We start from the raw sequence: 21828 nt of genomic DNA on the forward strand, positions 1-21828 counted from the left end.
CTTGACTGTGTGTCAGCACTGCTCAGCAGGAACGAAAACATCCCTGTGTTATCAACACTGGTTCCAGCCCAAATCCAAAATGTAGCCCCGTACTAGCTACTGTGAAGAAAATTAACTCTATCCCAGCCAAAACCAGCACAGAACACCACTGTGCTTTAAGCTCTTGAATGGTACTACAAGTTAGTAGTGGAAATTATATGCTGTGTTTGTATTTATAAGTGGTGATAAATTGCTAATCATATCAACAATTAGCAAGCAGCTCACCTGATAGAAGGAAATGTAGTCACATAGCTTCTGCAGACTGTCACTTGCTCAAGGACAAATAATGTACTTCATAGGAAAGATGCTAGCTTCAGCCAGAATAATTAGGGAAAATGTAGATGAGAACTGTATGTCTGATGGAGTTACCCTCCACTGTTGCTCTCAGAGGGCTCTCTTGAAAATCAGATCTGTAATGGATATTAGGCAGATTTGAAAGAAAAATTGAAACATGTGACTTTTTAATCTGCTTTTGATGTTGCATTCAGCTGCTTTCATCTCAGAGGATAAAAGTAATTGAACAATAATCCCAAAGAGAGTCAAATACACAAATCAATAAACTGCTCTCACAGGAGAATTTATTTTGATGAATATACTGGTACCTAACACTTCCCCAAGCTGTTAGGTTTCCATTAGGTGGTCTTGTGCTCTTTAATACAGATAGTGATGTCTAGATTGGAGAACACAGACAATGAATAAGGCAGATACACTCTCTGAATATCACAAAACAAGAACAGCTTTTTACCTCCTTTGATTGACATCCTAAATCTTAACTGAGTGCTGAGAGACAGTTACTGTCTTTTTATTTTTGTGTTCTTTTGGGAAGTATAATGAAAGCAAAGGGCTAGTGCTTGCATGAGACGTAGTAGTAATGTAGGCAGCTGTTAGGCAAGCTTCCTCTGTCGAGCATTTTCCTGTCTTGGCTGTGATGTGCAAAGAAATTTTGGGTCCTTTGTATTCCTTTTCTCTGCAGTGTTTTCCAGTGATCGTGGATCTTATATTATTTTTTTTCTATTATTATTTATCTTTTTAACAATTTCATATGCATTCTTTAATAAATATTTTGACAGTCCCCCTCACCTTTGCGTGAGGTGCTATGATAGCCACATAAACAAAGGGAATCCACGTTCCAGGTTCTTAAAGTCTAAATATGAAAACAAGTTGAACGTTACTCTCTTGTATATAGCTTTGACTAGGTTTGACTATGCAGGGAGTTTGCCCCAGAACATAGATTAAGCCCCTTTCCATAACCCAGCCTGTGATGCAAAGAGAAAATACCAGGAAGGGTTGGAGGTGGAGCAGGTGGTACGATCTGTTGCCTGAAACTTCTATGGTCCTACGTAAGGACCATCTCTTTAGGGCCTGTCAAACTTTGTCATTTTGGCTGAAGATCTTGAAGGTCAGCAAACCTCCAGCCTGATGAATGCTTTGGAAATCTTCAACCATTTCCAGGAAGGAGATAAAGGGAACATAGTTTTTGCTCATGCTTATTCAATTTTTAAGCTTAAGCCTACATCTTCTTGAGGAAGCAATTGATGTATCTCTAAGGCTAACCTTTCCCTCTGGAGTGTGGGCGGTTGTTTGGGGGGTTGTGTTGTTTTTTTGTTGTTTGTTTGGTTTTTGTTTTTTTTTTTCCCTCCCGTCAACATGAAAACCCACCACAATCTGTGTGATTGAATTAGATGAAATGGAAAAATTGTATTCCATGTGTCCGCAGTAGAAAGTTCACAAATAGTAATAGCTAAATTTTCAAAAGGCTTCAGTTGCTCTAAGTTGCTCTTATCCTGTCCAAGGTTAAATTCAATATTAGAAGTGAGAGGATCCTTAATCCTCTAGCGAAAATGGTTTCCCTGCTGTACTCAGTCAGTCTGGAGGAGAAATCTGCTGGACTTGAACTTAGAGCTGACGAGATGTGTTGGCAGAAGGGAAATGGGGAAGTGGGTTTAGAAAGGAATTGGGAGAAGAAGGTGGGAAAGATGATTGTGTAGGGCAGCTGGGCTTGAAGAGCAGGAGAGGGAGCTGGGATGTCTTTTAAGGATGAAGGAGGAACATATGAGCAAGGTCTAAGACTGAGACCCAGTGGCTGACAGGGATCAGGAACCCAGTCTGATGAGGAGCTGCAGTCCTTGAAGGAGGGTGGATTGGGATGGACTGGCAACTCAGACTGGAATAAGAAGTCTTAGGAGCAGATGTAGTTGAGGACTTTGAGTATGGAGTAAGTGCTGAAGTGACAAAAAGACTGGGCTGAAGTAGGCAGAAGAAACAGTGATAGTGGGGGGAATGGAGCAAGGAGGAACAAAGGAGTAGAACAGGTGGTCGGTAGAAAATGTTCTCATCCGTAAGCAAAATTAAGTCTTGTGATTATTTTGCTACCCATTGGCACAGATGAAGACATAAATGGCTGCAATCTACTGCTATCTGCTAGTCAGACCATTAGTTAGTTCACTGAATTGCCAGGCTGTTTTGACACTTGCATCTGTTTTACATTGAGCTAAAGGTGTTTTGTGTACTTGGGGGAGGCAGCGCTCCTGTGGGGAAACATACTATTTCGATATAGTAGTCCATGGGGAAGAGGCACAAAGATGCTTGGGTACTGTGATGGTCAGGCCTGAACGTGTGTGTGTGTACCCTTTTACCCTTGAAGGGAGGCTTGGGCTGCCGTAAGACACCGGGATACTGAAGGGGTTAGATGGGCTGGTTTTGAGTCCCCTGATACCATAGACAAAATTCTCTACAAGTCCTTGGGCACAGTGCATAGGCACAAATAATACAAAATTCACATTGTGCATGCAGCCTTAATTCTAACTGGACCCAATACTTGATTGCTTCACTTGGTAGCTGTAATGCTCTTGGATTTTAAGTTTCATAGGAGATTTTCTGAAGATTAAGAGGGAAGAGAAAATGGTTGTATCTGTAAATCTTGAGTGAGTAGAGCTGAATGGATGCCAGATGGAGATCCCTGACGTTTCTAATCTTCTGCTTCTTGAGATAAATTATAACCATCTAGGGAGCAAATGCTAACGCATCTCCGTTAAGAATATTGTTATTTTAATAGCAAAGCAGTAACTGTTTTTTCTCTGCCCTTCTTTCTTGCCCTCTGCTCTGAACAGAAGGAAATCATTAACAGCTGGAGGAGAACCAACCATCAAACTGACTTTTTCAGCACTTGTTCTAGGTAGGAATATTAGAGGAAAATGAAGTAAGAAACACAGTATTTTCCTTATATAAATTCAGTGGTATATTAAAGGAACAAAAACGTGTCTCACCATAGGTGCTCTTACCACTTGCAGACCTGTGGTGCCAAGCTGTGGCAGTAGTTATTGGAATGTTTCAGTGACATATTAACAGACCTTTTCTTAGAAACTCTTAGCTTTCCTTAACACACTTTCAGCAAATGGATTTCCAATAAGCATCTACCTCCTTTCTCCTCTTTCCATTTCAAAATAAACTCTTTCAGGGCACAGTGGTGCATTTGTGTGGAAATGGCTTTGCTGAGAAATTGAAAGGCAGGGTCTGGATCGGTTCCCTGCACAAGCTCTGCAATATCCCTGAAAAGTGTCATGATCTGTATTTGGCGCCCAGAGCATTGCTTAAGCTAGCGAGGGGAAAACTAATCTCTTGCGCTTTCATTGGCAGCACTGTCTCATAGACTGATCCTAATGGGGTGGAAATGAGCTCAGCTGCCTAATTCTGTTAAAAACATAGGCTTTTTTTCACACATGAATGCTCATCTACTTCCTTCTAGCCTTGTTGTTAAAGCCATGGCAGCAAAGAATCAAGCCATAGTTGCCGAAAACAAAACACACTGCTTTTTTTTCCACTTCAGTTCTTTTTTTTTTTTTTTTTATATGCAGTAAGAAATGGCCAGTGCAAGAGACTTAACTCACCCAGAATAAAACATTCTAAAGTATAAAGATCTTGTTGTGGACGAATTAGACTTTCCCTAACTTTTAGGGCATGACTAACTAACTTGCTCATTAGCATTGTAATATTAAGTAGTGCCGTAAACCTTGTTTCACTGTCTGTTTCAGAAGCCAAAGTTGAGGGTAATGCACCCCCAGAACCCGATGTGGCTCTTTGCAATCCAGCTTCACTTCAGCTGTGATTGCCGTGCTAGCAGACAGCCCAAGATCTTCCACGGGCTGGCTTGGTGTCAGAGTTATTGGTTTTAGTAACACAAAGCTCTTTGGTCACGGTAAATGTAATTTCCTAGCTAGTGGAAGACCAGTTCCCTGCTGCTACCTATGAGAGATGAAGAAAGTAAGCAGAGCTGTAAATCTGCCTCTACATTTCCATGTCCCTGTAAATGAGGACATGACCATTTTCTGTCATATAGACAGTCCGTTGCTATGCCTGTACCTTTAGGTCCATTAGGGTTGACCTTCCTGTGCTCGTTAAAACCAGGACTCAGGCTTTTAGTTCCAAGATAAATGTATCAGTAGTACAGGACTTTGTAGGGAAACTTAAAAACTGAACACCAACATGCTTTGCATGGATATCGGTCTTTATTACGTCCTTCATCTTTTTGCCTCCTGAAGACTGCAGAAAGTTTCCTCGTGGCAGACTTTAGTTTCATTCTCTGAGGGAGCTATAGATGTTCCTCAGGCAGAACTGGCTGTGGGGAAGGGAGGATGTGTGCATGAGTGTGGGCACAAGTTCATGCAGTGATGTCCCCTGGAAGTGACTGCCATGACTATTAATTAAGTTGTGCTAATACTCTTGTAAAACTGTAGCTGGCTGCTAATCGCTTGCTTTGCTATGCAAATGAGCTGAGAAGTGGCTTAAAGGATGTGTTCAGGCCTGCACAGCAAACAGGGATTAGGGAATGGGAAGTTACAGCTTTCTGTTAGAAGATAGTCTTGAGCAAAAGAGAACAGGGATAATTTGATATTCTTTGGTGAACAATCCTACTTCTTGGGGGTTTGTTTGTGGGTTTGGGGGGCTTTTTTGTTTGTTTTTTAAACAGCAAAACCAGAAGTTCCTCAAAGTTTATGAAGCACGCGATCTAAAGTTCCCCTGGGGGATTTTCCTGGATAAAATCACCTCTGCTGTGAGCCTAGTGTAGAGTTCACCAACTCCTTAGCCTTCCTGTAGGAGCAGTACCTTGGCTATCGCAGATTCATGCCTCCTGCAGTGTGGAGCATGGAACAGTGACCAAAGCCCGATCATGTCTGATAATGGAAACCTGTACTCGTACAGTGGGGCCATGTGGCAGCAGGGAGATTACAGGTATTAGGAACAATTTGGAACCATTTAGAATTGAGTTGTTTTCTGAGCAGGCAATTAATCCAGTTGCCTTTTAAAAAAAAAGAAGGTTGCTGAGTTTAGAAAGGTATACTTGGGCTAAAAGAAAGACTTGGATTTCAATGAGACTTTTAAAAATGTGTGTTGGGGGTATTAACAAGGCTGCTGTAATCCTGACACTATGGCCTGTATGTTCAGATTACACTAAGAGTCCTAGCTGTGATAGAAGCTACACTCTCTTTATAGGCTTGACGGTGTTTCTGAAGAACTGGTCTATCTGTGTTTTCTCATACATAACGCCTGTATTGAAATCCTTTAAGAGTATTTTCTTAGTGGCACGCTGATCAGCTATAAATGGTCTTAAAGTGCTGGTCCTGCCCCTCACACGCTGCTCTCCTCGCATTTTCCTCTAGCATAAAGTTATTCTGCTTTATTTTTGTTTGAGTCAAAAGTGCAACCATATCCTAGGAAAAGGGCAATTATTGGGCTAAATGCAGTGCATTGGTTTTGTTCAGAGCAAACTTTTATCTGTCCTCCACTCTCCCAAAGAGTGTCTATAACCTTGTGAAATGAACATTTGTTCAAATATGTACATTCATATAATAGCTAACCATCCATGGCATTAATGGCATTGCGTTGCTGACTTCAACACCCTAGTGGAAGGAAGACATGAGCATGAAATTAGAATTAAACAGCTGGTCATAAATTGTATCTAGACCCTTCTAAAAATGTGTGTCTGGAATACGTTGCAACCAGTACTCAACTGCAGGAATTTGAAAGTCTCTTGGTCTAGTTAAGGGAATAACTGGGAAAAGAAACTGGTTGACATAGAGTTACAGTCTCTGTCATCTTTTCCGCTAGCTGAATTTCCAACCACCCGCTCCTGAGGACTCCCTGTTTGTCTAACCTTATTATTAAGGTTGTGACATATTCTACTTTGCTCTAAGTAATTATCCTTTTTTTTTTTCCTTCTGCCAATATGGCATGCTGTAGAGAAAATCCCTTTAGATGTCATCGGGTACAGGGAATCAGCTAGTCCCCATCATATAGAGATTCCTCATGAATGACTATCCATAGCCAGTGAAAAAGGGAGTCGCTGCTGCTTCTGAATCTTGAGAAAAATGGACAAGCCTCAAGTGGTTTAGGGCAAGTAGGATATTTCAATAGTGCTAGTTATTTTCTTTTTTTTTTTTCCTTCTGCCAATATGGCATGCTGTAGAGAAAATCCCTTTAGATGTCATCGGGTACAGGGAATCAGCTAGTCCCCATCATATAGAGATTCCTCATGAATGACTATCCATAGCCAGTGAAAAAGGGAGTCGCTGCTGCTTCTGAATCTTGAGAAAAATGGACAAGCCTCAAGTGGTTTAGGGCAAGTAGGATATTTCAATAGTGCCCACAAAGCCAGTGTTTCGTCAACTGATAGCTCCTTCTGCTAGATCTAGAAGTTAAACTGGAAATTTTAACTTTTTTTTGTTTTTGAAAGACAGGCTTCCCAAAGAACATAGAGAATTTATCTTGCAGATTGCACAGGCATAAAAGGAAGCCACAGTTACAAATGGGGGAAAGCCCATCATCAAGAGCAATGCTTTTCTCTGCTGCTCAGAATAATTCAACAGACCCATGACTATGTAGAGGAAGGCTCTCTTTTACCTACTATTTTGATTACCTTATTTATTTTTATGGAGATAATTTATGTTTTGTCAGGAACTAGCTTATATGTTATTCTAATCTCTACCACTTATTCCATTTGAAGATAACAGCAGAAGTACGCAGAGGTAATAAAAATAAATGCACATGCGCGATAGTAAAAGAAATAGTTAAATATTTTATTTATACTTAATAAAATAAATTCTTAAAAAACACAAGTTTTATTTTTGCTTGACAAAAAACAAGTGGTTTACCTGCTTTGTAATCTCACTTTAATTAGCATATTTAATTATGCTTTTTTTTTTAATCATCAAATGCTCACTAATGTACATTTTGTTCCCAGCCATGGAATACCACTGCTATGTGTATCCATGATAGATGTTTTTAATAAAACCAGTAATTACCCTTTATTGTTGTTTTAAATTATTATTTTTAAATTTGTTAGGGAACAATAGTTTTAGGTACAAGAGGAAGAAAGCTTTCACTTTACCATTTCATAATATAATGAAAAAAATCAATTTAAACAGATGCTAATAAACCTTTTTTAAAAAGTAGTGTTTAATTATCTTGAAGTTGTTTACAAGTGAAGATTTGGCAGCTCCTCTCTGGATGTAAGCTGGAGCAAGCACAGGTGGGTAGTGCTGTGCCAGGCGTTGGTAGCAGTCTGCGCTAGCGGGTTGTGGTCCTGCTTTCCGGCAGGCTTTGCTTTTCCTGCGACCTTGGGCACGTGCCAGCGTGTGGACTTCTAGTCCGTGAGCGTGACAGGCACGTTTTGTAACAAACTGAAAGGTCTGCTGAGTTTCTCAAATGTCAGATAGATCTGGGCTCAGTTTAAAGGCATTTGGGTTGATTTTTCTTTTTTTTTGTTGTTTTTGTTTAACAAGGTTGAACTATGAGATTAGAGGATGTTTCATGGGTTTTGTAATGTATCAAATATTTTCCCTTTTAGTCCATGAGCGTGACAGGCACGTTTTGTAACAAACTGAAAGGTCTGCTGAGTTTCTCAAATGTCAGATAGATCTGGGCTCAGTTTAAAGGCATTTGGGTTGATTTTTCTTTTTTTTTGTTGTTTTTGTTTAACAAGGTTGAACTATGAGATTAGAGGATGTTTCATGGGTTTTGTAATGTATCAAATATTTTCCCTTTTTTTAAAAAACAATCTTGGGTTTCTTTCAGTGCAGAATTCAAAGTAAAATTTGCAACTGAAACAAAACCAGATCAATCAAAAATGAAGAAAACGTGCTGGGAGCTGAAGTAAAATGATCGTGTTAACTGTAGAGAGAGCTCAGTTCCTGGGTTATCTAAGCACATACTCCTCTATCTATCTATCTATCTATCTATCTATCTATGTATTATAATAGATTCATCTGTGTGGCAGGGCTCCTCCTTCTTCGTTGCTCAGAGATTGCCATAAAATAGCCTATTTTAGTTCATCAGCCATAATGACACCTATTTCTTTGTGTATGACTTGGGGTTTAGTTGATTGTAGGTATCTCAACAAACAGGTTGTTTGTTCTGTGGTGATTTTATTGTATCAGTCTCACTCCTTTTTTCTCTTTTCTCTGTTGCTAGTCTTCTCTCAGATCATGCCTTTCTGTATAATTGCCTGCTTTCAGCTTTGTCTGCACTGTCTTTGGACCAGTGATGATATCCGAACTGGTTTAAAAAAAATAAAAATTAGATCCAAATATTAGGGAGATGTTCTTTCTGCAGAAAAGGGCAAAGCCAAAACACTTTCACAGTATTGGAAGGCTAGTGAACTCTGTTTAATCAGTGTTTTTATCTGTCACGTCTGAAAAGGCATTTACACCACATTCAGGCTCGGAAGGCATTGAAATATGATGGGCAGCAGCTGCGTGAGTTGTGACGCTCAGCAAAGGAACTCTGTCACAGAAAGACATGCTGCGCTTCAGGGATGGACAGAGTTGTCCGTCATTCTGAAATATCCACGTACAGGACATTGATACGGAAGGTGTTTATAGAACAACTCATCTGTCAGAATCTCTCTGAAGAGATGAACAGCCACACTGTAGAGTCAGTTGTTTTATCCTGAACCGTCACACACACTTGAATTGTGCATTTAAGGCAAACCACTTGAATGCTTTTGCTCTGTTTATCTTGCTACTTTTTTTGATAGTAGGTATGTTTCCCTCGACTTGTTTCATCCTATGGAAATTTAAGGAGGAAGAGGAGGAATAGGGAATAAAGGCGAGACAGAGAAGACTTCAGCTGTAATCTAATACCTGGAGTAAAATCATGTCAGACAAATTACTGTTTGGTTTACCATCTGTAGAACAAGAACAATGTCTTTGAAAAACACAAAGGAAACAGCCTAACTGCTGATTCACCATCATTAGGAGTTTTGTTGCTGTTGCATGAAAAGTGGCTGCTGTCTCAATTTATTGTGGGGGTGAAATATTCTATGAAGTTCTCAACCATTCTGTGATGCTACCAAATTTGAATATGGCAAATTAAAATGAATTTAAATATATTCTGGGCTACAGAGAGAGGTCGTACCATGTTGGTACTTGGGAGAACACAAGTTTTGGTCTTCTTATCAATTACCAATGCACCCGGTCTTCCCCTTGTCTCCTCCCAGTCTGCCTAGGAGGATGGGATGGAGACCTTACTGGGGTGCCCAGATGTTGGTTGGCCTGCTCTGGTTGAAGTGACTGGCTGATGACTCAGGTGTGGGTGTGTTGAGGGGAAGGCAGGAATGAGACTCTCGCCTATTTTCCTTCTCTTTCTGTATCAGAAGACATCAGTTCGGGACTCACAGAAAGCTGCTGCACTTGTCACGCTCATTTTTCTTCGCTTTGTGCGTTCTCGATCTCTGTAACCTACTGCTGGGAAACAGAATTTAATCAGTGCACACCTGCACTGCTAAGAAGCTCTGCCTCCTGCTCTCCGTAGGGTCAGGAGACACGGGCATGGGGTCTCTGACAAGTACGGACATCTTCCGCTCAATGTCATGTCTTTTCTGACAGCAAGAATTTCTTGCGATTAGGCTCCTGCAGCAGGTCATCAACCTGGGGGCAACAGCTGATTGTCTCTATTTAACTTCACTGCTCAACTTGAGCTTCATGTTCAAACCCCAGTGCTTCACCGTTGCTTCCTTTCCTCTCTGTTCTTCTCTTCACAGAGGGGTATGAAGCAGAGACAGTTGTTATTAATAATCTAAATCAACCTTTGCCTCTCTACACCTCACCTTGAGCAAGAAGACTACAGTGAACAAAGAGATCTGTAACACTCAACAAGGAAAGAGCAAAACCAGCCATAAAAGTCAACTTTTCTGTAAAACTGTGATAGCAGAAAACACGGTCTCTGAACATTGCAGGTCACTGTTGGGTCAAAAATATCTGCTTACCTGGACTAAGGACTGAGAGCACAGCTGAAGGATCACTGGGAGAGTTTGTTTCCATGAGGTCCACTTGTACATCACAAGTGCTTCAGAAAGATTCCTGGCCTGCTGAGTGTTTGCAGCAGCCTACCAGAGTAATGACAGGTATCGAAGCATCAGTGGGAGATGCGGTATTAAAAATACTGTTCAGTCCTTGATTTTGATGTGAACTTTCAAAATGTAATTAATAGTTCAACCAGGCTGAAATAAAAATGCAGCATTTGCACAGTGAAATCCCAGAGACTGCAATTTTCTTTGCATGGCTTCAAGCCTAGTTTTAATAGCTCGGTGGCAGCTGTTTCATTGCTCCTGCCTCTTAAGAATTTCCTTTGGTTTTTCCAAGGTCTCAGGACACTTAGAAAATTTTACTTTGGTTTATGAAGGTTACACTGGTGTCCTTTTATATATGATCTCTTAAGTATTCAAGTTGGGCTGGTCTGTTTCTGTCTTGCTTTGGTAGGTATTTTTGTACAGCTGAAGTTGAGATACATGTTAGCAGCTTTTCTTACACTAGCCAAGTGCAAGGTTAATAATTTTCAGGTTTTTTCTTGTGTTCTTTGGAAGCTATAATTCCAAGAATACAAAAATGGAGCAGCTTGTCCGGTTTCAAATATTTACCACTATTAGAGGATTGTAGATCAATTATAAACATTTTTAGTTTTCTTGTTTCTTTTTGGGGACAATAAGTCATTACAACATAATGAAAAATGGGTGATGTTAGACAGTAGACTCCCAGGGATAGGTACTACAGACCTTTTGAGACTGTATACTTAACAAAGCTAAAATGTGGAAGGAATTAAATGCAGAAGGCAGTAGGACCACTGTCCTTTAAAAACAGCAGTACAAAATCTCCTCTTTGAAAACGAGTTTCAATGGCTTACGCTGCAGAGGAAATCAGTGTGGCAACAGGAAAACATTTTCAAAATTACAGTCTCAGTGTTCAGAAAAAGGAGATTGAAACCAAGAGAAGGGAGCCAGAAAGAATATAAAGGTTTCCAGGTCCAGCTTCTATTTGTTGATTTAATTCCAGTTTGGTTTCTTCCTCTCTGAACCTAGTTTAAATAGCTTTTACTTACTTATTCCCCCTTTGCTCAAAAATCTAGAAGGCCATTAGATGTCAAGTCTCTGCACCTGCTGTCAGAGACTCCTCAGGCTATGGGTATTTCTGAAATCTGCATCCCCTTCCTGCTTTCATTGTGAACTACAGCATCATGATCTCATTTTTCCACTGAAAAACCTCACATTTTAGGATTATTAGCCTTGGGAGAATGTGGTATGTTCTGTCACTGTGCAGTGGGGTCTGGCCTGTGTTTGGAATCTGTATTTTAGTTTCTCACTTTGTAACTCAAAGTCATCTGCAGTTAATAGGCCAGTTACTCTATTGAAAAGATTGTGTTGAAAAACTAAAGAAAGGCCTCAGGATGTATCTTAGAGCATTTACAGTAAAATTTTTGAGTAGAATTAGAAACTGGTTGATGAAAGGCAGCTTCCAAGACTTACAGTTTTGGGTAAGAAAGGGAAAAGGGCAAATGTGAACAAGATGAGAAAGCAAGCTGAAAAATGCAGGTAATCTTCTGTAGTCCAGGTTTTGGACCCACTGATAAAGTCAGCACATCTGACATCAATAAACCAAACACCCTCTAATTACCCATTCATTCCATAACATGACTGACTTAAAGAAAATAACTGTAATTTAAAAAAAACAGTATAGCATTAACACGGAGGTTAATTGCCATCTTCAGCTGCATCATTGTCTTGGCATGGAATGTTTTTGCCGTGTCTCAGCCACATTCTGAGTTGGGATCTGGAGTTGATTACTTGGTGTAGTGGAGAGTTCAGAAGGACAAGCATCTGCTTTTGGTTTTCTTTCCTTTCGATGCATCTTGGAGTGAGGCTTGTGCTTACCTTTTAGTTTCAGAGGCTGAAAGATTTCACAGAACCATTCTTTTGTTCACCTTATTTATCTATACAATTCATCTACAGAAATGTTCGTTTCATGGGTTTATAGGAAAGGAATGATTATCACCTAATGCTAAGCATATATGTGTATATTTATGCATACAAACTTTCTAATTCCTAAATTATAATTTTTTTGACACACAGTACTAAAGAATCTCATTTAAGAGGTGTTTTCTGGATGCTAAGGGAATGACACGACTTACGTGGAATCCTAAACCAGCTCCTAGCTTTACACCCCAGTCCTTTAATATCCATCATATTTCAAAAGCGTCTGCATGTGTGTGTATCTACATAAAGATTCAGAATAGTGTTCATTTCAGAAGTAGCTATTTTCCTATTGCCAGTCACTAGGTTTTTTTTAGAAGTAATATGGAATATGCTGGTTGTTATAGTGTATTTTCTGCTTATGGATTAGTAGATTGAAGTCAGTATGACTGGTGCATGCTTTACTTTCAAGAATTACTTGAAGGCTTTTTCTCCACTTTAATGATCTTTCAAAGAAGTGTAACTACTATTTGGGAGTCCCTGTGACTTTTTTTGTTTCCATGAAAATGTTCTGTTCCTTTCATAGATTGAAATCGTGAGAGAACATGAGAAGTGGGCGAAACACTAAATTGTGCTATAAATCAAGAAACCCTGTGTGAAATTATATATTTTCTAATTACCTTGCTTAGATATATATTGAGAAAAAAAGCAAATGAGTTATACAAGTTGAAGAAATGTCAGATAAACAAACTCTGACATGTGTAGTATTATTACCATCTGACATCTCAAACACTGATTTTACTCATCCTTCATTCTTTATATCTGCATGTCTAGCGGTGCATGCATTTATGTTTTACATAAAGGGCAGAGTCTGTAGTCAGAGCGTTTGAGTTATGTTGTTAAAAATAAATTAAGGAACAGCAGGTGACAATGATTCCTACACATGAATATTCAAACTGTACCTCAGTCAGATACTGTAGAAAGACTAATAAAGAGCAGTGAGATTTTGGTGGGGCCAAGGCGTTGATATGATCTGAAATAAAAGTTTCATTGGCATGAGGTTGAGATGACTCAGAAAACTTACTCAAGGAGTGGCATGATCTGCTTGTATGCACCGTTGCCAAAACATTCAAGAGTTTAAAAAATTGAGGGGGCAGTAGCACTGGGATGTTGGAAGTCTAACAGTCAGGCTCTTAATCTTGATTCTTACACTCCTGCGCTTTAGTCTCCGAGCAGAATGGGTTTAGGGTCGGCAGGAGGCTGTAGGGGCTACGTAGCTAAATTGAAAGCTGAGAGACTTGAGTTCATTCCTACTCTGGCATCCATTTCCTATGTATTTGCATCACCCGAGGCAGGACTCACCAAGGTATTTGGGCACTTCAAGCAGACCATCAACAACAACTACTTTTTTTTTTTTTTTGAGTAAGAATGAAGAAAGTGTAACTTTCACACTACTTAACTGATGGGAATCATGCCGCCATTGTTGGATTCAGTGAGGTTTCACAGGAATCAGGAGCATGACCACTGTTGAGGGCCCTATGACAGGGGATTTTCAGTGAAAACTCAGGAGCTAGAATACATTTGTGGAGCTGACATTAATTTCTCTATCACTTTTACACTTTTACATTGTAAAGACAAGAACATTCAGAACTGTGAAGTACTTAGATACTCTGGCAATATGGAAGGAAGCATATTAACGGATGACTGACTTCTTTTAATGTCAAACTATTTAATTTTTTTTTTCTTTGCTTGCTTCACAGATCCTGTCCATGGACCGCAAAACGTAGAAGTTGTTGATATTCGCTCCCGGCAGCTGACGTTGCAGTGGGAGCCCTTTGGTTATGTGGTGACCCGCTGCCACAGCTACAATCTCACAGTCCAGTACCAGTATGTATTTAACCAGCAAAAATTCGAGGCAGAGGAACTCATCCAAACTTCTTCCCATTACACCTTGAGAGGTCTTCGGCCCTTCATGACTATCAGGCTGAGGTTAGCCCTCTCTAATCCGGAGGGCAAAATGGAAAGTGAGGAGTTGGTTGTGCAGACTGAGGAAGACGGTAAGTTACGTTGGGTTTGCTTGCTTGCTTGGTTTTTTGGGGGAAGATGAATATTTTCAAGTTGCAAATAACAACATAAGCCTCTGTCCCATGAGACTTATAAATGGCTTCTCTGGACAGTGTGTGTGTGTGTTATGCAAGTAAAATTTGTAGGTGTAAATAATTTCCATTTCACAGCCACGTTCTTGAAAGGGCAGGGCTCCCTGAAGTGCTTGGAAATGACAAACGCCAGTCTGAGCAGTTACTGAACAGCAGTAGGTTTAATTCTATAGAAGTCATGTTTTGAACTACCCAGGACCCACAGAGCAGCTTCCTTTATCATATGGGCAATTGTAATCCTGGCATTTGTTGATTTTTCTTGTGCCTTCACATCACCATCCCAAAAAGTAGTATAATGTCTTCCTTTCCAGAGTGCAGCTTTTCTTAATGCTGGTATTCTGGACGTAGCATTTTATATATGTCTCGGAAGCTAAATTCATTTGGTGCTAAGTCTTCCGTTCTTGATACAAAAGAACTGTTTTCTGGAAGTACTGATGGAAAGCTTTAAAGTGTTACTAGCCCATCTGAGCTATTTCAGACCAAGGACTCTTACAGACTACGAGCCTCCGTTCTGTCTAATGTGTTACAAAAGAAGTGTTTGTCCTCTGCCAGAGCTGTAAGGAGTTGCTGTCCTGAGTCTCCCTCAGCTGAAAGTGGCTCTAGCAGTCCAGTATATCATATGGGGGAACATAAGAGGATGGCAGACCTTTCAGAAGAATGAACAGGGTTTTTATCAGGCAGGCTTGGGGGTGCATTTAGTTAGTTATCTTCCACAGCATTAAAATTTTGCTTGAGTAGGTGGATTTTTTAGCTGGCCTTGTAGCCATAATGAAATATAAATCTTACATTGTTACTTTACTGAGGAAATCAATCTTTCATATTGATAAAGGTGTGCAGTCCAGTAGCATCTTTATGCCAAGGTTCAATCTGGCTGTTTAGGTGGATAGAGCTTTGCTGTTGTGTTGGGTGGAGAAGGACAAATTAAATTCCCTGCTACTGCTATACTGTACTGGAATAAGGACGTAATGAAATTAGCTTCATATTTTTATGGATTCTGATTTTATTTATCATTTAGTGGTTAGATTAGGGTATTCTTATGTGAACCAAAGGTTGAGAATAGGCCTTTCATACTGATAGTACCTTGGTAATGGTAGTGCCTTGAGGTGGGTTTTTTTAATTATTATTTTTATTTTTTTTTATTTTCAGCTCTGAAATTCCTGTCTGGTGGCCTCTTGGTGTCTTCTGATGTGTGTGCAGCTGGAGCTGGTGGTAGCTTCTAACACAGTTGTTTTGTTTTTGTTTTTTTTTTTTCTTCCCCCCCCCCGTAGTTCCTGGACCCGTTCCCTTGGAATCCATCCAGGGAGGACCTTTTGAAGAGAAGATCTATGTTCAGTGGAAGCCTCCAAATGAGACAAATGGCATCATTACACTCTATGAGGTGAGGAGAACAGATTGTTGTCAAGGAATACATGCCACAGGGCCCTTTTCGTATGTGTTTAAGCCAATCCTGAGCTCTGAGAGATTTCAGCAGGTGCTAAAAGAAGCCTGATTAAAATAGATAAGAATCTTCAAGATAGTCTGCTGCTGTCACTGAAAAAGTTTTCCAGTTCAAGAAAGAGAAAAGATTTCTTTACCGATATTGGTGGCAAAATGAGAGCCATACATTCCCCCATGTCTTGGGTGTTCAATTCCTGCCCTTTTTTTCTTCTGCAGTATCTCCAAGGTCTGTTTTCTTTCCTTTTTTTCTTGAGGTAAACTTCTGTTAGGTTTTACACTTAAATACTGCAACTAATTCCTCTCTGTCTTTCCAATAGTCATAACACTTCCTGGCAATTCCAGCAGAATATAGCCATTAAGTCTCATCTTATAGAGTTCTTATTAAATCTTTCAATGATACATCCATCTAGCCCAACCGCTTTCCCCACCACCAAACAAAATATACAGCAGGTTATAGGATGGTCGCTGACCATCCTATGCTGGATGGAAAAAAAAAAAATTAAATGTGATTCTGGAGTGTATCAGATGAGATGTTTCTTGTTAAGGTAAGGAAGCGTTACTGTTGTCATGTGCTTCTGGTGAGACTGTACCCATAATGTCACCTACACCCAAATATGCGGAAAAGGAATGTAAAAGGAGGACTGCTTTAGAGGATTGTGTGAAGTGACAGACAGTCCTACAAGAGAAGGTAAAGGCACTTCTATTTAATAGCGGAAAGCGGTGCACCAGTGTTCGCTGAGCATGTTTCAGTTTATAGGTTCAGCATTTACCACAGTAAGATTAGAAAAAGTGAAGAAAAATTTTGCTTTTATGGTGATGTGAAAATCCTCACTGTGGGCTTGTGCAGCATTTTCTGATACAGAGGGGAAGAACCACTTTTTTTGCTTTCCCTTTTATGCTGGGAGAATGTACAAACTTATTTTGGAAAAGGAATGGGTGCAAGAAGCAGCTCTGCCATTGTCAGTGAGGTTCTGCTCCTTTCCTCTTCCTCAAGCTTCTCGGTTTGGAACAGCATGTCTTACAACATGTCAGTCCTAGATCTCCTTGCTAACACTGGCTGTCTCTAACATACTGATGGTCAAATGGAAAAAATCAAGCAGGTTTAAGACCAGTGAGCTCTTACACTACAGCATGAGCAAGAGACTGCAACTTTCTCCTGGGCTTGAATGTAACTGCATTTTTAAGGTCGTCTCTCCAGCTGGCTCACAAAGGGTAGGCTGAACTTGATACAGCAAGACTAAATAAATGAATAGAAGTTCCTCTTGCTAATTTTGTGTCATTTCAGCCAGGCAATAATCCTTGACTTAAGTAAGGGGTCATTTTCTGTTGGTCACTGTTGAGACACTTGTGGAAATCTTTGCAGGTTCATACCACCTGTCTGTACTAGAATAGGACTAACCCTTGCAATTTTATGGTTTTTGAAGGTGTACTACAGGCTATCCTGTGTCTGTGTAAGGAACTATGCAATAAAGCTGTCTATTTTTAAGGAATTAATCTGAATAGAATCAGTTGCAAATTCATTATTTTTTTGGCAACACAGGTGACCTATAATGGAACACATTTAAAATAATCCAAGTCAAACGATGGAAAAATAACTCCTTTTAATTTTTAAAGAGGGAGTTCCCTACTGAAATATTGCCTTGGGCTCAGCTCATTGAAAGGGCTTCAGCAATCTGAGTAGCTTTTCTGCCTGAGCAGCTGCATAGAGATACTTTAATGCCTCCAGGGTAGTGATACATCATGGCAGTGCCTTTGCCCCTCAAGTCATATCATTGCTTGAGTCTCAGTGGAGGCACAAACAAATTTTTCTTTTCTGATAATGACTCTATGCATATTTGGCAGCTGAAGCCAAAGAGAAGTCAAGGTGAATTTCAAACTCTTCCTCCTTTTCCTCCTCCCCATCTCCAAAAGGATGAAAATCCAAGTGTTAAAAACACCAGCAGAACCAGAGTGCCTGAAGGTTGTCATGAATGGAAATGTTTTCCCTTCCTCTCCCTTCTTACATGTGAAAATTCATACAGAACATTCCCATTCTCCGTGGCACCCTGAGACAAGTTCATTAGCTGGAGATAAAAATACAGGTGAGCAGTTACCCGTAACCTGGAGAAATGGCCAGAGCATGCTCAGGGTAGTTGTCAGGCTGTTGAAATCTGTATCTCAAGCAAATACGAGCGCAAGTAACAGGAGATCCTGGTTTTTAAATTGCTCCGTAAATAGAGTACAGGTACGTGCACAGAAGCATCTCATCCTGCTACGTGCAATTGAAGTTTAATCTTCCTAAAAATACTGAGAAACATCCAATTTGTCCACGTAGTTGCATCTTTTGTATTGCTTGCTTAATCCCTAGCCTACTATAGATACTTAAACCTGCACCTTTGTCTCTACTAGTATTATTTCAAGATTTCACGCCATGTGTCTAGCACCAAAGTAATTCCTCAGTAGTAATCACCGCCAAAGTGTTATTTTAGACAGGGTTCAGCCATATTTCAGTATCATCGTGGCCTTACACTGCTTTAACAGAGTTCAGCAGACCTATTGGTTAAAGAGGGGAAAAAAAGCTAGTGGTTAGTCTCTGATAGGTTTTCAGTTCTTTCCCGTGGCCTACAGTACCGATCCAGGTAGAAGCAGAAGGCTCTAACGACAACAGAAGAAAAAAGGTCAAACCATGAACTTGTGCAGCGCTACTCTAATGAGGTCTCTGTAGGGAGCACAGTTCCTGAAGCCCAGCACCACAGTGCTGCTCTGTCACCAGGAGGAGCCGGGCGGCTCAGTGATGTGCTGGCAAATTTGCAGCTATCTAGAAACACTGCACTTGTGTCGCTGTCATTAGGGAGACACAAACCCAAGAACCTACCAACATTTATTAAAAAAAATTCCCTGCAAAGTACAGATCAAGAAATGTCACTTTATGAGTTTGAGCTAGTGGTGTCAAGTTCTGCATTACACCTGGAAGTAACTGGCTAGATTCACATGTAGGTATCGTGCAAGTGACGGTCTCCCAAACTCCCTTGGGCACAAACCCTTCTAATAAAACCAAATAAAAAACCCTCTTCCTCCTCCTAAGTAATAGTTCCCTCCTTGCCATCACCTTCAAGATCTGATTCATTGTATCTGGATACTGTATTTTTTCCTCTAGTTCTGTTAAAAAATTTGTAAGCTTCTAAAATGCTTCCAAATAAACACGCTGTCTATTCTACTTACTTCCGACTTGCTTTTCCTTGGGACAGGTTTTCTTCTCAGATCTCTAATCATTCTTGCAGTTCCCTGCCAGGCAGACTTCCATATCGCACAAATTGCCTTTGCAGTTTGCACGTGCACTTGCTTACATGCCAACTGAGCTGAAATTCAGCAGCGCAACCTTCAGCAAGTCATTTGGCAGCCAGAATCACTAATTTCGTAATGACTGAATACTTCTAAAGAGCCTAAACAAAATGGAAGGACCTTAATGAACCTTTTTGACTTATACAAGTCTCTTCTGATTGATATTTATCCTTCAAAATGCTATTGTAGCCTTTTAATAAAGGCAGCAATAGCCTTGCATTTAAAGCTGGTTTAAGAACCCCCTGCGTTTAGTTGGAGAATTAATTGTTTCACTGGGTACAGCCACAGCTGGATTTTTAAACAAAGGAACCTTCTAGATCCCCAAATCGGTATGTAATTGCAGTCTGTTTCTAGGGAGCAGAAACCTCTTGTTCAAGGGAACTTGGAAAGCTCCGGGAATTGCAAGTCAGTTAATAAGTATGCTGAAAAGATTAGGGTATGAGCCGTGTAGAAAGCAAGTGATGGTACAGTTCATTCTGGGGGTGTTAGGGGAGCGCAGCAAAGTAATAATATGAGCGTATGCCAAGTTAGTAGGTGTCAGTTGATCTGTCCAGTCAAGTAAGCCAGGAGGGAGATGCATAGGCTGCTGTTGCAAGTAAGCCCTGCAACGGAGATAAAGCTTAAGAGCTGTAGCTATAGTCAAGTCCCCAGGTAGCTTCAAGGTGTGTGGGTACTTACATGAGACAAGTAGATCAATCTGTGTTCAGAAACACAGCTAAACAGCGATAATGGATTTTGCTGGTACATTGGTTTGGGTAGAATGCTCTACAGAGATGGTTTTGCATGACATTCATGAAAGAGGCGTTATTACAGCTGTCTCTCATAGCGAGCTGTGAGTGGCAGAAGCTAATAATGTTGTAATAAGTCCTGTCCTCCCTTCAGTCTCCTGGCAGACTGAAAGCACCACAACTTGTTGCATTTTTTTTTTTTTTTTTTACCAGTCCTGAAAAGCTGCTATGCTTTAAAATCCCTAATAATCAAATGGTGCTTATTATGCTTATACCGTGTGGGAGTTCAGCTCCAAGGCCTTTGTGTACAAAGACATGCAACAAAGATTTATTTTTTTTTTTTATCCTAAGTGTGTGTAAAGTCAAACCACCATCAAACAGCAGAAGGACCTATGCTGTCATTGGACTGCAGGAACAAGCAATATAATTTAAGGTCATGGACCAGCTATGGCACTTAAATTCTCCTGCTTTTAGATGACATGAGGTTGTGTGAAGTGTTTGTTCCATAACCCAAATTGAAGTGCTTCAGATACATGGGTGGACCCAGATATTTTGTGCAAACTTGCATTTAATCTTGAAAATGTAAACAAACAAAACTTATTTATATCTGCACTTTACTGTTCATTTGGGCAGCTGGAAGCTTACGGGTGCACTCATTAAGTGATGCTGGCTTTCGCCTTTGTAGATACATTTTTTGTGTGTAATCTATTTCTCAGGATTGTCAGTTTTTAGAATATTTTGCCCTTAAAGAGGAGGAAGAAAAAAAAAAAACACTTAGCATTCCTGTCTAAAATATTTGTCATGTTACTTGGGGGAAGGCACTGTTATAAGGTATTATAATCCTAGAAGCATTTAAAGGGTGGCTACAGTATATTCAGCTCCTTGGCTGGAAAAATGACTGTCAGACTGTTTGAAGTCCTTTCAATGAGCCATGCCTAAAGGCAATGTTTAAACAGCAAGCTGTCTTTTTAAACATTGTAAGGTGTAGTCTTGTAATCACTTATGTTCTCGTCTTTACGATTATTAAGTCCCATGTGGGTTGCACATGGGTCTTGGGAAAAATAAGGATGCATTTGCAGCTTCTAACTAGCTAGTTTTCTCAGTCGCTGTTTCTGAAATGCTGTAAATCTCTATTTAGATGCCAAGAATAATGATATAAGGGCCTTTCATACACAATTTCAGGTTTTTAATGGGATCCTTGGAGCCTAGTTCCTCTAATCCCAGTGGATTTGAGTTTAAATTGCACTTCAGAGGTTACAGATCCTCTTAGTTGCCATGTAAAATTGCAGTCTGTCCTTCATCATCTCTCCAGTTGCCAATATGCCATTTCTTCCCAATCACTTTGTTCACTTTTTCTCTGCAGGAGAGATCGTTACATGGAAACTGCCTCTTAGAGGGTCATGCATAAGGTCAATATTTGTGGGATGCACTGCCTGCATTTACTATAGGGTGGAAACAAATTTCTTCCACCTTTGACCGCTGAAAATGCATACTTATTATAACACAAAGCATGATTATCTGGTGTGATAGCTATGCATTGCATGGATATATGTGCATTTCTATTCATAGCCTTTTTTTAAGCTATTCATGAAACCTGACATTTTTAGGATAAAATTTTCCCTGCTAAAAGGTGTAGCAAAAAAAGGTTTCCTGGAAAAGCTGAAAGGGTTGGAAACTCAACTTGGCTTAGTCATTTGTTTGCTTATTTAAAGGCTTTTTTTGGTCAAGAACAGTGAAAAATGGCTCCCACAAGAAGGAAAGCAACAACCACGAAATCTTGCAACCAATTTATATAAAGCTCTACAGTCGAAATAGTAGAAAGATGACAATTCTTGGTAATTGCCTTCAGTGAGAAGTGGCTTTGAATGTTCCCATGAAAAATCAATCATGCTACAGCTTCTCAATTGCA

The 21828-nt window shown here is 40.0% G+C and overlaps 1 protein-coding gene across 1 annotated transcript in view; it reads left to right on the forward strand.

Moving 5' to 3' along the window:
- Positions 1 to 21828, forward strand: part of PTPRT (protein tyrosine phosphatase, receptor type T) — a 347808-nt gene that overhangs the window by 172202 nt on the left and 153778 nt on the right. Inside the window, exons 7-8 of the mRNA XM_009284586.1 lie at positions 14038 to 14334; positions 15702 to 15811. Coding sequence (XP_009282861.1) covers positions 14038 to 14334; positions 15702 to 15811 — 407 coding nt within the window. The remainder of the gene's footprint in view (positions 1 to 14037; positions 14335 to 15701; positions 15812 to 21828) is intronic.

This window comes from Aptenodytes forsteri, unplaced genomic scaffold, assembly GCF_000699145.1.
Source record: "Aptenodytes forsteri isolate BGI_AS27 unplaced genomic scaffold, ASM69914v1 Scaffold215, whole genome shotgun sequence".
Taxonomy (NCBI): domain Eukaryota; kingdom Metazoa; phylum Chordata; class Aves; order Sphenisciformes; family Spheniscidae; genus Aptenodytes; species Aptenodytes forsteri.